Raw genomic sequence first — 18,183 nt, 5'->3', positions numbered from 1 at the left:
TTAATATTGATTGATTTCAACATTATTATTGCTGAAAAGTTGGTTTGGTTCTTGCCTCCATTCTCTCTGGCGCTCTCAGGGTTCGACACCCTGTATTTTGTACAGTCACATTGAAATTATGTTAACCACGTCACCAACTATCATATTTGCACTATACCTATATGTTCATATTGAAAAGTTCGGTTTTGTAATGCAAATTATGGGCAAAAAATTAACTGACAAAATTCAAAAAAATAATATTAATTTGAAAACGGGAAATTTTTAAAGCATGGGATTGAAAGGGGGGACAAAAACAAAATCGTAACCGGTCCTAATTTATGGAGGAACGATCATGACTACTAGGTCAGGGGGTGGCGAATCTATGGCACTCGTGCTCAAGGTGGCATTCCAGCATATTCCTAAAACTGTACCATTTAAAATAATTCAGAAGAATTATTAGGTGCCTAAACATACTTATTGAAGAAGGCTTTCAATTGTACTTGCTCCATAAAAAATGGTGAAATACATTATATATAATAACAAATTATATTGTGAGGCTCAATATTCCCATAGGTACACCAGATATTTTTAGAAGATTATTACCAATTTAGGCATACGCTCTCCAAAAAGTTTTCGGCCCCTAATTTAGGCCTACTGTAACACTGGAATAGGTTAGGTTAGGTTAGGCTTTTTTTTTATGCCTAGTGAGGTTAGAGTCTGGCGTCCCAACCCTCCCTAAATCACCAGGTGTGGCACTTCCAACCCTCCCTAAACCACCAGGTGTGGGGCCCCAACCCTCCCTAAACCACTAGGTGTGGCACCCTCACCCTCCCTAAACCACCAGGTGTGGCACCCCCAACCCTCCCTAAACCACCAGGTGTGGCACCCCCAACCCTCCCTAAACCACCAGGTGTGGGGCCCCAACCCTCCCTAAACCACCAGGTGTGGCACCCCCACCCTCCCTAAACCACCAGGTGTGGCACCCCCAACCCTCCCTAAACCACCAGGTGTGGCACCCCCAACCCTCCCTAAACCACCAGGTGTGGCACCCCCAACCCTCCCTAAACCACCAGGTGTGGCACCCCCAACCCTCCCTAAACCACCAGGTGTGGCACCCCCAACCCTTCCTAAACCACCAGGTGTGGCACCCCCACCCTCCCTAAACCACCAGGTGTGGCACCCCCACCCTCCCTAAACCACCAGGTGTGGCACCCCCAACCCTCCCTAAACCACCAGGTGTGGCACCCCCAACCCTCCCTAAACCACCAGGTGTGGCACCCCCAACCCTCCCTAAACCACCAGGTGTGGCACCCCAACCCTCCCTAAACCACCAGGTGTGGCACCCCCAACCCTCCCTAAACCACCAGGTGTGGCACCCCCAACCCTCCCTAAACCACCAGGTGTGGCACCCCCAACCCTCCCTAAACCACCAGGTGTGGCACCCCCAACCCTCCCGAAACCACCAGGTGTGGCACCCCCAACCCTCCCTAAACCACCAGGTGTGGCACCCCCAACCCTCCCTAAACCACCAGGTGTGGCACCCCCAACCCTCCCTAAACCACCAGGTGTGGCACCCCCAACCCTCCCTAAACCACCAGGTGTGGCACCCCCAACCCTCCCTAAACCACCAGGTGTGGCACCCCCAACCCTCCCTAAACCACCAGGTGTGGCACCCCCAACCCTCCCTAAACCACCAGGTGTGGCACCCCCAACCCTCCCTAAACCACCAGGTGTGGCACCCCCAACCCTCCCTAAACCACCAGGTGTGGCACCCCCAACCCTCCCTAAACCACCAGGTGTGGCACCCCCAACCCTCCCGAAACCACCAGGTGTGGCACCCCCAACCCTCCCTAAACCACCAGGTGTGGCACCCCCACCCTCCCTAAACCACCAGGTGTGGCGCCCCCAACCCTCCCTAAACCACCAGGTGTGGCACCCCCAACCCTCCCTAAACCACCAGGTGTGGCGCCCCCAACCCTCCCTAAACCACCAGGTGTGGCACCCCCAACCCTCCCTAAACCACCAGGTGTGGCACCCCCAACCCTCCCTAAACCACCAGGTGTGGCACCCCCAACCCTCCCTAAACCACCAGGTGTGGCACCCCCAACCCTCCCTAAACCACCAGGTGTGGCACCCCCAACCCTCCCTAAACCACCAGGTGTGGCACCCCCAACCCTCCCTAAACCACCAGGTGTGGCACCCCCAACCCTCCCTAAACCACCAGGTGTGGCACCCCCAACCCTCCCTAAACCACCAGGTGTGGCACCCCCACCCTCCCTAAACCACCAGGTGTGGCGCCCCCAACCCTCCCTAAACCACCAAGTGTGGCACCCCCAACCCTCCCTAAACCACCAGGTGTGGCGCCCCCAACCCTCCCTAAACCACCAGGTGTGGCACCCCCAACCCTCCCGAAACCACCAGGTGTGGCACCCCCAACCCTCCCTAAACCACCAGGTGTGGCACCCCCACCCTCCCTAAACCACCAGGTGTGGCGCCCCCAACCCTCCCTAAACCACCAGGTGTGGCACCCCCAACCCTCCCTAAACCACCAGGTGTGGCGCCCCCAACCCTCCCTAAACCACCAGGTGTGGCACCCCCAACCCTCCCTAAACCACCAGGTGTGGCGCCTCCAACCCTCCCTAAACCACCAGGTGTGGCACCCCCAACCCTCCCTAAACCACCAGGTGTGGCGCCCCCAACCCTCCCTAAACCACCAGGTGTGGCACCCCCAACCCTCCCTAAACCACCAGGTGTGGCGCCCCCAACCCTCCCTAAACCACCAGGTGTGGCACCCCCAACCCTCCCTAAACCACCAGGTGTGGCACCCCCAACCCTCCCTAAACCACCAGGTGTGGCACCCCCAACCCTCCCTAAACCACCAGGTGTGGCACCCCCAACCCTCCCTAAACCACCAGGTGTGGCACCCCCAACCCTCCCTAAACCACCAGGTGTGGCACCCCCAACCCTCCCTAAACCACCAGGTGTGGCACCCCCAACCCTCCCTAAACCACCAGGTGTGGCACCCCCAACCCTCCCTAAACCACCAGGTGTGGCACCCCCAACCCTCCCTCAATCATCACTTCTAAATTAAGACCATTTACCCACATGTCGTTGCTTTATTATGTCCCAAAAAAATCAAATCATCAGCAACCAAAAAATACAAAAATAGGAAGATGGTTACGACTCATATGGGTGATGGTAGTGGTGGTGGTTGTTGTGGTGGTGGTGGTGGTGGTGTCCACTTGGGTGGTAGTGGTGTAAGTTGTTGTAGGAACACCAGCAGCAACAGCAGCAACAGCAACAACAGCAACACATGAGCAACACCAACAGCAATACCTTCATCATTAGCTGCAGTGGCCTGTTATCAGACTGGCTGCTTCAGGCTACCAAACTGATAATGATGGCACCGTCTGAGAGAGAGAGAGAGAGAGAGAGAGAGAGAGAGAGAGAGAGAGAGAGAGAGAGAGAGAGAGAGAGAGAGAGAGAGAGAGAGAGAGAGAGAGAGAGAGAGAGATCACACACACACACATACAGGAAAGAGCCCGTAACAGCTGTCTAGCTCCCAGGTACCTATTTACTGCTAGGTAACAGGGGCATCAGCGTGAAAGAAACTGCCCATTTTGTTTGTACCATCACCGGGGATCGAACCCGGACCCTAGGATTACGAGAGCGCTGTCCACTCAGCTATTAGGCCCCCACACAGGAGTACAATGGGACAAAATGCAGTATCATAGAAGGAACTGGTTTAGTCACAAGTAGGAATTAATTTAAATTATTAATCATCGGTGACTTTGAAAATTTACAATAATAATTCCAAACGAAAATGCTTAGGGGGATACTTGAGTGTATGGGGGGGGGGGAGGTGAAGATGAGCGGCACATATATCAGGGAAACCTTCAGTGTAAAAGTCACGATTAAACGAAGCGTGTTACAAGAGGGTGTTGAAGCCAAGGTCCAGTAGCAAAGGGGAATACAATGATAGACACAATGATTAAAGTAAAGTGCTTTAACTCACCACGAGACTGAAAAGTGGGGCTAGAGAGCTATTGTTTCTCCCTAGAAACACAACTAGATAAGTATTCATACATACATACACACACACCCACACACACACACACACACACACACACACACACACACACACACACCCACACACATACACACACACACATACGCACACACACACACACACACACACACACACACACACACACACACACACACACACACACACACACACACACACATACGCACACACACACACATACGCACACACACACACACACACACACACACACACACACACACACACACACACACCCACACACATACACACACACACACACACACACACACACACACACACACACACACACACACACACACACATATGTATATGTGAACTTTGTATACCACATATGTCAGGCCAGTACAGGCCAGTGTCCTTGACTTGTATACCATGCAAGGTGATGGAGAAGATCGTGAGAAAAAACCTGGTAACACATCTGGAGAGAAGGGACTTCGTGACAAATCGCCAACATGGATTCAGGGAGGGTAAATCTTGCCTTACAGGCTTGATAGAATTCTACGATCAGGTGACACAGATTAAGCAAGAAAGAGAGGGCTGGGCGGACTGCATTTTCTTGGATTGTCGGAAAGCCTTTGACACAGTACCGCATAAGAGGCTGGTACATAAGCTGGAGAGACAGGCAGGTGTAGCTGGTAAGGTGCTCCAGTGGATAAGGGAGTATCTAAGCAATAGGAAGCAGAGAGTTACGGTGAGGGGTGAGACCTCCGATTGGCGTGAAGTCACCAGTGGAGTCCCACAGGGCTCTGTACTCGGTCCTATCTTGTTTCTGATATATGTAAATGATCTCCCGGAGGGTATCGATTCATTTCTCTCAATGTTTGCAGACGATGCTAAAATTATGAGAAGGATTAAAACAGAAGAGGACTGTTTGAGGCTTCAAGAAGACCTAGACAAGCTGAAGGAATGGTCGAACAAATGGTTGTTAGAGTTTAACCCAACCAAATGTAATGTAATGAAGATAGGTGTAGGGAGCAGGAGGCCAGATACAAGGTATCACCTGGGAGAGGAAATTCTTCAGGAGTCAGAGAAGGAAAAAGACTTGGGGGTTGATATCACGCCAGACCTGTCTCCTGCAGCACATATCAAGCGGATAACATCAGCGGCATATGCCAGGCTGGCCAACATACGAACGGCATTCAGAAACTTGTGTAAAGAATCATTCAGAACTTTGTATACCACATATGTCAGGCCAATCCTGGAGTATGCAGCCCCAGCATGGAGTCCATATCTAGTCAAGGATAAGACTAAACTGGAAAAGGTTCAAAGGTTTGCCACCAGACTAGTACCCGAGCTGAGAGGTATGAGCTACGAGGAGAGACTACGGGAATTAAACCTCACTTCGCTGGAAGACAGAAGAGTTAGGGGGGACATGATCACTACATTCAAGATTCTGAAGGGGATTGATAGGGTAGATAAAGACAGTCTATTTAACACAAGGGGAACACGCACAAGGGGACACAGGTGGAAACTGAGTGCCCAAATGAGCCACAGAGATATTAGAAAGAACTTTTTTAGTGTCAGAGTGGTTGACAAATGGAATGCATTAGGAAGTGATGTGGTGGAGGCTGACTCCATACACAGTTTCAAGTGTAGATATGATAGAGCCCGATAGGCTCATGAATCTGTACACCTGTTGATTGACGGTTGAGAGGCGGGACCAAAGAGCCAGAGCTCAACCCCCGCAAACACAACTAGGTGAGTACACACACACACACACACACACACACACACACACACACACACACACCCACACACATACACACACACACACACACACACACACACACACACACACACACACACACACACACACACACACACACACACACACACACACACCCACACACATACACACACACACACACACACACACACACACACACACACACACACACACACACACACACACACACACACACACACACACACACATACACACACACACACCCACACACACACACACACACACACACACACACACACACACACACACACACACACACACACACACACACACACACACACAAGTGTAGTTATGACAGAGCCCGATAGGGTCAGGAATCTGTACACCTGTTGATTGACGGTTGAGAGGCGGGACCAAAGAGCCAGAGCTCAACCCCCGCAAACACAACTAGGTGAGTACAACTAGGTGAGTACACACACACACACACACACACACACACACACACACACACACACACACACACACACACACACACACACACACACACACACATCCATACATACATGAGGGAGCCGGCGGCCGAGCGGACAGCATGTTGTACACGTGATCCTGTGGTCCTGGGTTCGATCCCGGGCGCCGGCGAGAAAAGTATGGGCAGAGTTTCTTTCACGCTATGCCCCTGTTACCTAGCAGTAAATAAGTACCTGGGAGTTAGTCAGCTGTCACGGGCTGCTTCCTGGGGTGTGTGTGTTTGTGTGTGGTGTGGGAAAAAAAGCACTAGTAGTAGTAGAAACAGTTGATTGACAGTTGAGAGGCGGGCCGAAAGAGCAGAGCTCAACCCCCGCAAGCACAACTAGGTGAATACACACACACACACACACACACACACACACACACACACACACACACACACACACACACACACACACACACACACATACACACACACACACACACACACACACACACACACACACGGGGAGGAGGGAGAAGCAGAAAGAGAAATTGTGAGCGTCGGATCGATCTTGAGGCGCTGCAGCACCTCCCCGCCCGCCCCACACCACCCCGCCCGCCCCACACACCTCCCCGCCCGCCCCACACCACCCCGCCCGCCCCACACACCTCCCCGCCCGCCCCACACACCTCCCCGCCCGCCCCACACACCTCCCCGCCCGCCCCACACACCACCCCGCCCGCCCCACACACCACCCCGCCCGCCCCACACACCTCCCCGCCTGCCCCACACACCACCCCGCCCGCCCCACACACCACCCCGCCCGCCCCACACACCTCCCCGCCCGCCCCACACACCTCCCCGCCCGCCACACACCACCCCGCCCGCCACACACCACCCCGCCCGCCCCACACACCTCCCCGCCCGCCCCACACACCTCCCCGCCCGCCACACACCACCCCGCCCGCCCCACACACCTCCCCGCCCGCCCCACACACCTCCCCGCCCGCCCCACACACCTCCCCGCCCGCCCCACACACCTCCCCGCCCGCCCCACACACCACCCCGCCCGCCCCACACACCTCCCCGCCCGCCCCACACACCTCCCCGCCCGCCCCACACACCACCCCGCCCGCCCCACACACCTCCCCGCCCGCCACACACCACCCCGCCCGCCCCACACACCTCCCCGCCCGCCCCACACACCACCCCGCCCGCCCCACACCACCCCGCCCGCCCCACACCTCCCCGCCCGCCCCACACACCTCCCCGCCCGCCCCACACCACCCCGCCCGCCCCACACACCACCCCGCCCGCCCCACACACCACCCCGCCCGCCCCACACCTCCCCGCCCGCCCCACACACCACCCCGCCCGCCCCACACCTCCCCGCCCGCCACACACACCACCCCGCCCGCACTAAACGTATGTACTAAATTGCCCGAACCTAACCTAACCGAGGACCCACGAATAGAAAACGGGACATCACTTCAATTTTGCGAGCCGCTTTAATTTTGAGTACATCAGGTTGTGTACATCAAAATTACGACGTACTACTGAAGAAGAGTTAGGACCGCAGAGTATTATGGGGATAAATTCCCTAAGAATATTGTGAGAAGGGTGACTGCGTTATCAAGTAATACAGGTAATTGGGAACTGATTACCTGTAATTATACAGGTAACTGGTATTTGGGAACTAATTACCTGTAATTATACAGGTAATTGGGAACTAATTACCTGTAATTATACAGGTAATTGGGAACTAATTACCTGTAATTATACAGGTATTTGGGAACTAATTACCTGTAATTATACAGGTATTTGGGAACTAATTACCTGTAATTATACAGGTAATTGGGAACTAATTACCTGTAATTATACAGGTATTTGGGAACTAATTACCTGTAATTATACAGGTATTTGGGAACTAATTACCTGTAATTATACAGGTATTTGGGAACTAATTACCTGTAATTATACAGGTAATTGGGAACCTGTACTATTTACATCTCCTAGAAAGCCGTCACGTAACCAGGGGAATTGGGAATTAATTACCTATAATTATACAGGTAATATTATTTCATGTGTTTATTTATAAGAGTATTTATAAGACTCACGTGTACGAATGGGGTGAAAGAGTCTAACAAGGGGGACATAAATAATATCTTAATATCAATCCCAAGTTAGAACACGAAACAATCGATTGAAATTGAAGAAGTTCGGAAGATTTATACAAGAAATTGGTAACCCTCCAAACACACACCGAAACTACGACGTTGGTACAACGTTCGAACAAGTTTTAACACCTCCTAACCAGTTATAACAACCAATATAGCAAGTTGTAACAACGTTCTAATACGTCATAAACACGTTAAGCCAAGTTGTAACAACTTTATTACAAGTTGTAACAAGCGGAAAATAGAGACAGTTTCGGTTTGTGTTTCCAGGGCACATTCAGAAATAGGGTTACGTATTAGTGAAATAAGTTACAAAGTAGCATTGTATGTTGGAACTCATGTGGAAGTTTATGCAATATGTTGGATAATTACATGGGTGGGCTGTTGTTGTTGTTGTTTTAGATTTAGCTACTCAGAACGAAGTGTCCATGTAGCACGGGCTATGGTGATCCCGTAAATTCCAGACATGGGTGGGCGTCGTTGGGTGTAAATAAGAGTCGCCTGGAAGGGTCAATATGCCTTGAGATTCCTTTATTCTGTTGTTCAAATATGTAGCTTTGTCTGCCCCATTTGTGGACAACCTCACTAATATTGTTGTTTACCCCCGTACAGGTGGAGGTGGGCGGGGCGTGAGGTGCTGGTGCACGAGTGTGGCTCTGGTGGTCGCCGGCGTGGTGGTCGTGTCAGTCGCAGGGGTCGCCGCAAGTCGTCGCCGCCGCCGCCACCGCCGGCCCGCAGCCATCCCCCGCGGCACTCCGGGCCTACTGGTCGGCGGGCATGCCCCCAGGCGAGCAGCGCGAGCAGTGCGGCGTGTTGGCACAGTGTCAGTGGGAGGGCCGGGTGTTGCAGACGTGTGGATGGCCAGGCTCTGAGACACTGGCATGCCGCCTTCCGGGAACTCTATCCGTACATTAACTCCTACGCTCCACCCCCCTCTGTCCCCTCCCCTCCCGGCCTCTTTCGTGCACCGTTTACGTTCCTTCCTCACCTTGTTTATTAACACATCTCCGTTACCCAGTGACTCGCCTATGTATAAACTGTTTGCTTATGTAGCCATTAGCTTTTGTGCCTACGTGGCCCAGACACCAACAGTTTTCTCGCGCACAAAACAAAATTAAATAAGAAAATTACTAGTGTTTAGTTTCGGTCGAAAAATTTCTTCAAGGAGTGAGGGAGTGAGAGCCGCGAGGAGCACGACGACACTGCCGCAAGTGAGCGCGCCAGCCGCCCCACCCGACCTCTACACCCACGGAGCCACGACACGTGATTCCAAGAACTGCCATAGGAAGCCTTCCAGACAGAAACAGCCACAGAGAAAGAGTCAAGAGTTCCAGGAACCCTGGGAGTGGCTTGCTCTCCCTCAGGAACTGCCAAGGAGAGCTATTAGGGGTTTAAGGAGCTACTACGGGGGTCCTCGACCCATGAACCACTGGAACGACCTTTTTAGGCCAGAGAAGCGGGTCACCACAGCAAGTACTGACCCGTGAGCGGATGTCTGGAGCCAAGCAGGTCATCCGCGATAGTGCTGCTGCTGCTGCTGCTGGCGCTGCTGCCTCTGTTGCTTCTGCTCCTACTGCTGCTTCCTCTATCAGTGACCTCGTCGCTCAGGGGCCACTCTCGGCTGCCCAGTCTACTCGCCATTTTCAGTCTGCTGAAGGTGAGTGTAAAACTATGCATCATATTGTAGTTGTAGCAGGCATCCTTCAATCCCGGGGGGGGGGGGGTTATGGAGTTGTGCCGTGTGTGTCTGCTGTGGCTGTGAAGTCCAACCCGAGAAAGACAATCCCGACCGCAGCAAGTGTAGATAAACGCCGAAGGGGTTGCGTCCGTCAGTGGCCGAGACTTCTTCTGAGGTCTTGGCCTCCGCCTGCCTCTTCAGTTCGCCCTCGAATTGCTGGAGTCCTCTCTGCACTTTGCGTCTCCAGGCAGATCTGTCCGCAGATGCTGCCTCCCAAGTGTCCATGTTCACATGCTTGAGGTCGATTTTGCAGATGTCTTTGAAACGCAGCTGAGGTCTTCCGCATCATATTAAAACACTTGAATTACTCTTGACCTACAGTCGCAACTCTTAATCTCTTAATCCACAAATGTACTTGTGGTCACAAGTCTTCAATCCTGTGTCAGTTGTGGCAGCATGGGTCCAGTATTTATCTACAAGTATCATGGGAAATATAAGGTCAGTGCGTGCGGGGGACACTGTCAGTCTGGCCTCCTGGAGCCCACTGTCAGCCTGGCCTCCTGGAGCCCACTGTCAGTCTGGCCTCCTGGAGCCCACTGTCAGCCTGGCCTCCTGGAGCCCACTGTCAGTCTGGCCTCCTGGAGCCCACTGTCAGTCTGGCCTCCTGGAGCCCACTGTCAGTCTGGCCTCCTGGAGCCCACTGTCAGCCTGGCCTCCTGGAGCCCACTGTCAGTCTGGCCTCCTGGAGCCCACTGTCAGTCTGGCCTCCTGGAGCCCACTGTCAGCCTGGCCTCCTGGAGCCCACTGTCAGTCTGGCCTCCTGGAGCCCACTGTCAGTCTGGCCTCCTGGAGCCTACTGTCAAACTGTCACAAGTCAAGCCTGGCCTCGGGCCGGGCTTGGGGAGTAGAAGAACTCTCAGAACCCCATCAACCAGGTATCAACCAGGTATCAACCAGGACAACTGTCATAAGAGCGAGAGAGTTTGGAGTGGCGTACATCAACCTCGTGGTATCAGTTTTGGTTCCTTCATATTTCTCACTCTGTGATGCAGTCGCTACCCATCGTGTGGGGTAGTGGTGGAAGGGTTACTAAGGCACAGGATGGGTTCAGGAACTGAACTCTTAGTGTGTGTGTAGGTGGGTACTTGTTAGTAATGATGGGGTCAGAGCACGGGTTGTTCTTGTTATAGATTCAGCTACTCGGAACAAGTTCCAAGTAGCAGGGGCTACCTGGTTACCTGGTTGATGGGGTTCTGGGAGTTCTTCTACTCCCCAAGCCCGGCCCGAGGCCAGGCTTGACTTGTGAGAGTTTGGTCCACCAGGCTGTTGCTTGGAGCGGCCCGCAGGCCCACATACCCACCACAGCCGGGTTGGTCCGGCACTCCTTGGAGGAATAAATCTAGTTTTCTCTTGAAAATGTCCACGGTTGTTCCGGCAATATTTCTTATGCTTGCTGGGAGGACGTTGAACAACCGCGGACCTCTGATGCTTATACATTGTTCTCTGATTGTGCCTATGGCACCTCTGCTCTTCACAGGTTCTATTCTACATTTTCTTCCATATCGTTCACTCCAGTACGTTGTTATTTTACTGTGTAGATTTGGTACTTGGCCCTCCAGTATCTTCCAGGTGTATATTATTTGATATCTCTCTCGTCTTCTTTCTAGTGAGTACATTTGGAGGGCTTTGAGACGATCCCAATAATTTAGGTGCTTTATTGCGTCTATGCGTGCCGTATATGTTCTCTGTATTCCCTCTATTTCAGCAATCTCTCCTGCTCTGAAGGGGGAAGTGAGTACTGAGCAGTATTCAAGATGGGAAAACACAAGTGACTTGAAGAGTACAACCATTGTGATGGGATCCCTGGATTTGAAAGTTCTCGTAATCCATCCTATCATTTATCTGGCTGTCACAATATTTGCTTGGTTATGCTCCTTAAACGTTAGGTCGTCAGACATTATTATTCCCAAATCCTTTACATGCTGTTTTCCTACTATGGGTACATTTGATTGTGTTTTGTACTCTGTATTATGTTTAAGGTCCTCATTTTCACCGTACCTGAGTACCTGGAATTTATCACTGTTAAACATCATGTTATTTTTTGATGCCCAGTCGAAAACTTTATTAATATCAGCTTGAAGTTTTTCAATGTCCTCAGCCGAAGTAAGTTTCATACTGATTTTTGTGTCATCTGCAAAGGATGATACGAAGCTGTGACTTGTATTTTTGTCTATATCTGATATGAGAATAAGGAAAAGCAGCGGTGCAAGGACTGTACCCTGAGGTACAGAGCTTTTCACTGCACTTGGACTAGATTGTATATGGTTGACCGTTACTCGCTGAGTCCTGTTTGACAGAAAACTGAGTATCCAGCGTCCTACTTTACCGGTTATTCCCATTGACTTCATTTTGTGTGCTATCACGCCATGGTCACATTTATCGAAAGCCTTTGCGAAGTCCGTGTATATCACATCAGCATTCTGTTTCTCTTCTAATGCCTCAGTGACTTTGTCGTAGTGCTCAAGTAGCTGTGAGAGGCACGATCTTCCCGCTCGAAATCCATGTTGGCCTGGGTTGTGAAGGTCATTGGTCTCCATGAAATTGGTGACCTGACTCCTAATCACTCTCTCAAATACTTTTATGATGTGCGATGTTAGTGCAACTGGTCTATAATTTTTTGCCAATGCTTTACTCCCTCCCTACCCTCCCGGGCTATGGTGAGCCCGTAAATTACCTGGCACAGGAGCGGGGCAAGAAGAACGGGCTATGGTGAGCCCGTAGTGGACTTACCTGGCACAGGAGCGGTGAAAGGTAACATGCCTAATTGTCTCTGTCCTACCGCATGACTCGAACTCAAGACCCTCGGTTGCGAGTCGACGGCACAAACCACTGTGCCACAGAAGCAGATACCTATTGCCGCAGTTTAGCAGAGCGAAAAAAAAAATATTCCAAGGCACAGTTTTCAAAAACTGTAATGAAATTTTTGTCAAAATATTCTGGGTAGAAAAATAAACCAGTCGACCGATGTTTAAACCCCAGTACTGTAGGCGTTGAGACACAATAACGTGGCTAAAGTAAGTTGACCAGACCACACACTAGAAGGTGAAGGGACGACCACGTTTCGGTCCGTCCTGGACCATTCTCAAGTCGATTGTCGATTGATCACAATCGACTTGAGAATGGTCCAGGACGGACCGAAACGTCGTCCTCCCTTCACCTTCTAGTGTGTGGTCTGGTCAACCCCAGTACTTTACTTCAAGGATCTGTGCAGTATATTAAAATATGTTAGTACAGTAAACCAATGTATAATTAAATATATTCATATTTCTCATTTTTGCGCGTAGATACAGTGGCACTTGACATAAAATAATATAAAAACAAAGACATACATTATCCAGGTCATTATAATATTGATAAATGAATACTTTTACTATTATATACATAGAAAATATATGCGAACTGACACTGTAGTGAGAATAATTGTCAGTCTGGCCTCCTGGTGCCCACTGTCAGCCTGGCCTCCTGGTGCCCACTGTCAGCCTGGCCTCCTAGTGCCCACTGTCAGCCTGGCCTCCTAGTGCCCACTGTCAGCCTGGCCTCATGGTGCCCACTGTCAGCCTGGCCTCCTAGTGCCCACTGTCAGCCTGGCCTCCTAGTGCCCACTGTCAGCCTGGCCTCATGGTGCCCACTGTCAGCCTGGCCTCATGGTGCCCACTGTCAGCCTGGCCTCCTAGTGCCCACTGTCAGCCTGGCCTCCTAGTGCCCACTGTCAGCCTGGCCTCCTGGTGCCCACTGTCAGCCTGGCCTCCTGGTGCCCACTGTCAGCCTGGCCTCCTGGAGCCCACTGTCAGCCTGGCCTGATGGTGCCCACTGTCAGCCTGGCCTCCTGGAGCCCACTGTCAGCCTGGCCTCCTAGTGCCCACTGTCAGCCTGGCCTCCTGGAACCCACTGTCAGCCTGGCCTCCTGGAGCCCACTGTCAGCCTGGCCTCCTAGTGCCCACTGTCAGCCTGGCCTCCTAGTGCCCACTGTCAGCCTGGCCTCCTGGAACCCACTGTCAGCCTGGCCTCCTGGTGCCCACTGTCAGCCTGGCCTCCTGGAGCCCACTGTCAGCCTGGCCTCCTGGTGCCCACTGTCAGCCTGGCCTCCTGGTGCCCACTGTCAGCCTGGCCTCCTGGAGCCCACTGTCAGCCTGGCCTCATGGTGCCCACTGTCAGCCTGGCCTCCTGGAGCCCACTGTCAGCCTGGCCTCCTGGTGCCCACTATCAGCCTGGCCTCCTGGAGCCCACTGTCAGCCTGGCCTCCTGGAGCCCACTGTCAGCCTGGCCTGATGGTGCCCACTGTCAGCCTGGCCTCCTGGAGCCCACTGTCAGTCTGGCCTCCTGGTGCCCACTGTCAGCCTGGCCTCCTGGAGCCCCGGTGGAGGCGGAAACAAATTTGCTGAGTTTCATTCACTCTGCTTCCCCTGTTCACCTAGCAGTAAATAGGTACCTGGGAGTTAGACAGCTGCACCCTTACATGCACCCTCCCTGTCTCTCTCTCTCTCCTTACATGCACCCTCCCTGTCTCTCTCTCTCCTTACATGCACCCTCCCTGTCTCTCTCTCTCCTTACATGCACCCTCCCTGTCTCTCTCTCTCTCCTTACATGCACCCTCCCTGTCTCTCTCTCCTTACACGCACCCTCCCTGTCTCTCTCTCTCCTTACATGCACCCTCCCTGTCTCTCTCTCTCCTTACATGCACCCTCCCTGTCTCTCTCTCTCCTTACACGCACCCTCCCTGTCTCTCTCTCCTTACACGCACCCTCCCTGTCTCTCTCTCTCCTTACATGCACCCTCCCTGTCTCTCTCTCCTTACACGCACCCTCCCTGTCTCTCTCTCTCCTTACACGCACCCTCCCTGTCTCTCTCCTTACACGCACCCTCCCTGTCTCTCTCTCCTTACACGCACCCTCCCTGTCTCTCTCTCCTTACATGCACCCTCCCTGTCTCTCTCTCCTTACACGCACCCTCCCTGTCTCTCTCTCCTTACATGCACCCTCCCTGTCTCTCTCTCTCCTTACACGCACCCTCCCTGTCTCTCTCTCCTTACACGCACCCTCCCTGTCTCTCTCTCTCCTTACACGCACCCTCCCTGTCTCTCTCTCCTTACACGCACCCTCCCTGTCTCTCTCTCTCCTTACACGCACCCTCCCTGTCTCTCTCTCTCCTTACACGCACCCTCCCTGTCTCTCTCTCCTTACACGCACCCTCCCTGTCTCTCTCTCCTTACACGCACCCTCCCTGTCTCTCTCTCTCCTTACACGCACCCTCCCTGTCTCTCTCTCTCCTTACACGCACCCTCCCTGTCTCTCTCTCTCCTTACATGCACCCTCCCTGTCTCTCTCTCCTTACACGCACCCTCCCTGTCTCTCTCTCTCCTTACACGCACCCTCCCTGTCTCTCTCTCCTTACACGCACCCTCCCTGTCTCTCTCTCTCCTTACACGCACCCTCCCTGTCACTCTCTCTCCTTACACGCACCCTCCCTGTCTCTCTCTCTCCTTACACGCACCCTCCCTGTCTCTCTCTCTCCTTACATGCACCCTCCCTGTCTCTCTCTCTCTCCTTACATGCACCCTCCCTGTCTCTCTCTCCTTACATGCACCCTCCCTGTCTCTCTCTCCTTACATGCACCCTCCCTGTCTCTCTCTCCTTACATGCACCCTCCCTGTCTCTCTCTCTCCTTACATGCACCCTCCCTGTCTCTCTCTCTCTCCTTACATGCACCCTCCCTGTCTCTCTCTCTCTCTCCTTACATGCACCCTCCCTGTCTCTCTCTCTCCTTACATGCACCCTCCCTGTCTCTCTCTCTCCTTACATGCACCCTCCCTGTCTCTCTCTCTCCTTACATGCACCCTCCCTGTCTCTCTCTCTCCTTACATGCACCCTTCCTGTCTCTCTCTCCTTACATGCACCCTCCCTGTCTCTCTCTCTCCTTACACGCACCCTCCCTGTCTCTCTCTCTCCTTACACGCACCCTCCCTGTCTCTCTCTCTCCTTACATGCACCCTCCCTGTCTCTCTCTCTCTCCTTACATGCACCCTCCCTGTCTCTCTCTCCTTACATGCACCCTCCCTGTCTCTCTCTCTCCTTACATGCACCCTCCCTGTCTCTCTCTCTCCTTACATGCACCCTCCCTGTCTCTCTCTCCTTACACGCACCCTCCCTGTCTCTCTCTCCTTACATGCACCCTCCCTGTCTCTCTCTCTCCTTACATGCACCCTCCCTGTCTCTCTCTCTCCTTACATGCACCCTCCCTGTCTCTCTCTCCTTACATGCACCCTCCCTGTCTCTCTCTCTCCTTACATGCACCCTCCCTGTCTCTCTCTCCTTACATGCACCCTCCCTGTCTCTCTCTCCTTACACGCACCCTCCCTGTCTCTCTCTCCTTACATGCACCCTCCCTGTCTCTCTCTCTCTCCTTACATGCACCCTCCCTGTCTCTCTCTCTCCTTACACGCACCCTCCCTGTCTCTCTCTCTCTCCTTACATGCACCTCCCTGTCTCTCTCTCTCCTTACATGCACCCTCCCTGTCTCTCCCTCTCCTTACATGCACCCTCCCTGTCTCTCTCTCCTTACACGCACCCTCCCTGTCTCTCTCTCCTTACATGCACCCTCCCTGTCTCTCTCTCCTTACATGCACCCTCCCTGTCTCTCTCTCCTTATTGTTGTTATTGTTGTTGCTGCTACTGTTGTTATTGTTGTTGCTGCTACTGTTGTTATTGTTGTTGCTGCTACTGTTATTGTTGTTGCTGCTACTGTTGTTATTGTTGTTGCTGCTACTGTTGTTATTGTTGTTGCTGCTACTGTTGTTATTGTTGTTGCTGCTACTGTTATTGTTGTTGCTCCTACTGTTGTTATTGTTGTTGCTGCTACTGTTATTGTTGTTGCTGCTACTGTTGTTATTGTTGTTGCTGCTACTGTTGTTATTGTTGTTGCTGCTACTGTTGTTATTGTTGTTGCTGCTACTGTTATTGTTGTTGTTGCTGCTACTGTTATTGTTGTTGTTGCTGCTACTGTTGTTATTGTTGTTGCTCCTACTGTTATTGTTGTTGCTGCTACTGTTGTTATTGTTGTTGCTGCTACTGTTGTTATTGTTGTTGTTGCTGCTACTGTTGTTATTGTTGTTGCTGCTACTGTTGTTATTGTTGTTGCTGCTACTGTTATTGTTGTTGCTGCTACTGTTGTTATTGTTGTTGCTCCTACTGTTGTTATTGTTGTTGCTCCTACTGTTGTTGTTGTTGTTGTTGCTCCTACTGTTGTTATTGTTGTTGGTCCTACTTTTGTTATTGTTGTTGCTGCTACTGTTGTTATTGTTGCTGTTGCTACTGTTGTTATGTTGTTGCTGCTACTGTTGTTATTGTTGTTGCTGCTACTGTTGTTGTTGTTGCTCCTACTGTTGTTGTTGTTGTTGTTACTCCTACTGTTGTTATTGTTGTTGTTGCTACTGTTGTTATTGTTGTTGCTGCTACTGTTGTTGTTGTTGCTCCTACTGTTGTTGTTGTTGCTCCTACTTTTGTTATTGTTGTTGCTGCTACTGTTGTTATTGTTGCTGTTGCTACTGTTGTTATTGTTGTTGCTCCTACTGTTGTTATTGTTGTTGCTCCAACTGTTATTGTTGTTGCTGCTACTGTTGTTATTGTTGTTGCTGCTACTGTTGTTATTGTTGTTGCTCCTACTGTTGTTGTTGTTTTTGCTCTTACTGTTGTTGTAGTTGCTGCTGCTACTGTTGTTAATTTGCTGCTGCTACTGTTGTTGTTGCTTCTACTGTTGTTATTGTTGTTGTTGCTTCTACTGTTGTTATTGTTGTTGCTGCTACTGTTGTTATTGTTGTTGCTGCTGCTACTGTTGTTATTGTTGTTGCTCCTACTGTTATTGTTGCTGCTGCTGCTGTTGTTGCTGCTGCTACTGTTGTTATTGTTGTTGCTCCTACTGTTGTTATTGTTGTTGCTGCTGCTTCTGTTGTTATTGTTGTTGCTCCTACTGTTATTGTTGCTGCTGCTGCTGTTGTTGCTGCTGCTACTGTTGTTATTGTTGTTGCTCCTACTGTTGTTATTGTTGTTGCTGCTGCTTCTGTTGTTA

At 51.8% G+C, this 18,183-nt stretch overlaps 2 protein-coding genes across 5 annotated transcripts in view; both read left to right on the top strand.

Annotated features, from left to right (window-relative positions):
* LOC138355879 (proline-rich protein 36-like) overlaps positions 1 to 11,137 on the top strand; it is a 34,431-nt gene extending 23,294 nt beyond the window's left edge. Inside the window, exons 4-7 of the mRNA XM_069311428.1 lie at positions 922 to 1,118; positions 2,532 to 2,696; positions 9,832 to 10,041; positions 10,509 to 11,137. Coding sequence (XP_069167529.1) covers positions 922 to 1,118; positions 2,532 to 2,696; positions 9,832 to 10,041; positions 10,509 to 11,137 — 1,201 coding nt within the window. The remainder of the gene's footprint in view (positions 1 to 921; positions 1,119 to 2,531; positions 2,697 to 9,831; positions 10,042 to 10,508) is intronic.
* The window catches only part of Nmdar1 (NMDA receptor 1), a 96,911-nt gene that overhangs the window by 23,407 nt on the left and 55,321 nt on the right, over positions 1 to 18,183 (top strand). For all 4 annotated transcript variants that reach the window (XM_045765002.2, XM_045765000.2, XM_045765001.2 and 1 more), the window contains exon 2: positions 8,997 to 10,041. The gene's annotated coding sequence lies outside the window, so the exon portion shown is untranslated. The remainder of the gene's footprint in view (positions 1 to 8,996; positions 10,042 to 18,183) is intronic.

Source organism: Procambarus clarkii, chromosome 69, assembly GCF_040958095.1.
Source record: "Procambarus clarkii isolate CNS0578487 chromosome 69, FALCON_Pclarkii_2.0, whole genome shotgun sequence".
Lineage (NCBI taxonomy): Eukaryota > Metazoa > Arthropoda > Malacostraca > Decapoda > Cambaridae > Procambarus > Procambarus clarkii.
Note: the sequence above shows the minus strand (reverse complement) of the source record. Positions and strands in the feature narration are given on the sequence as shown.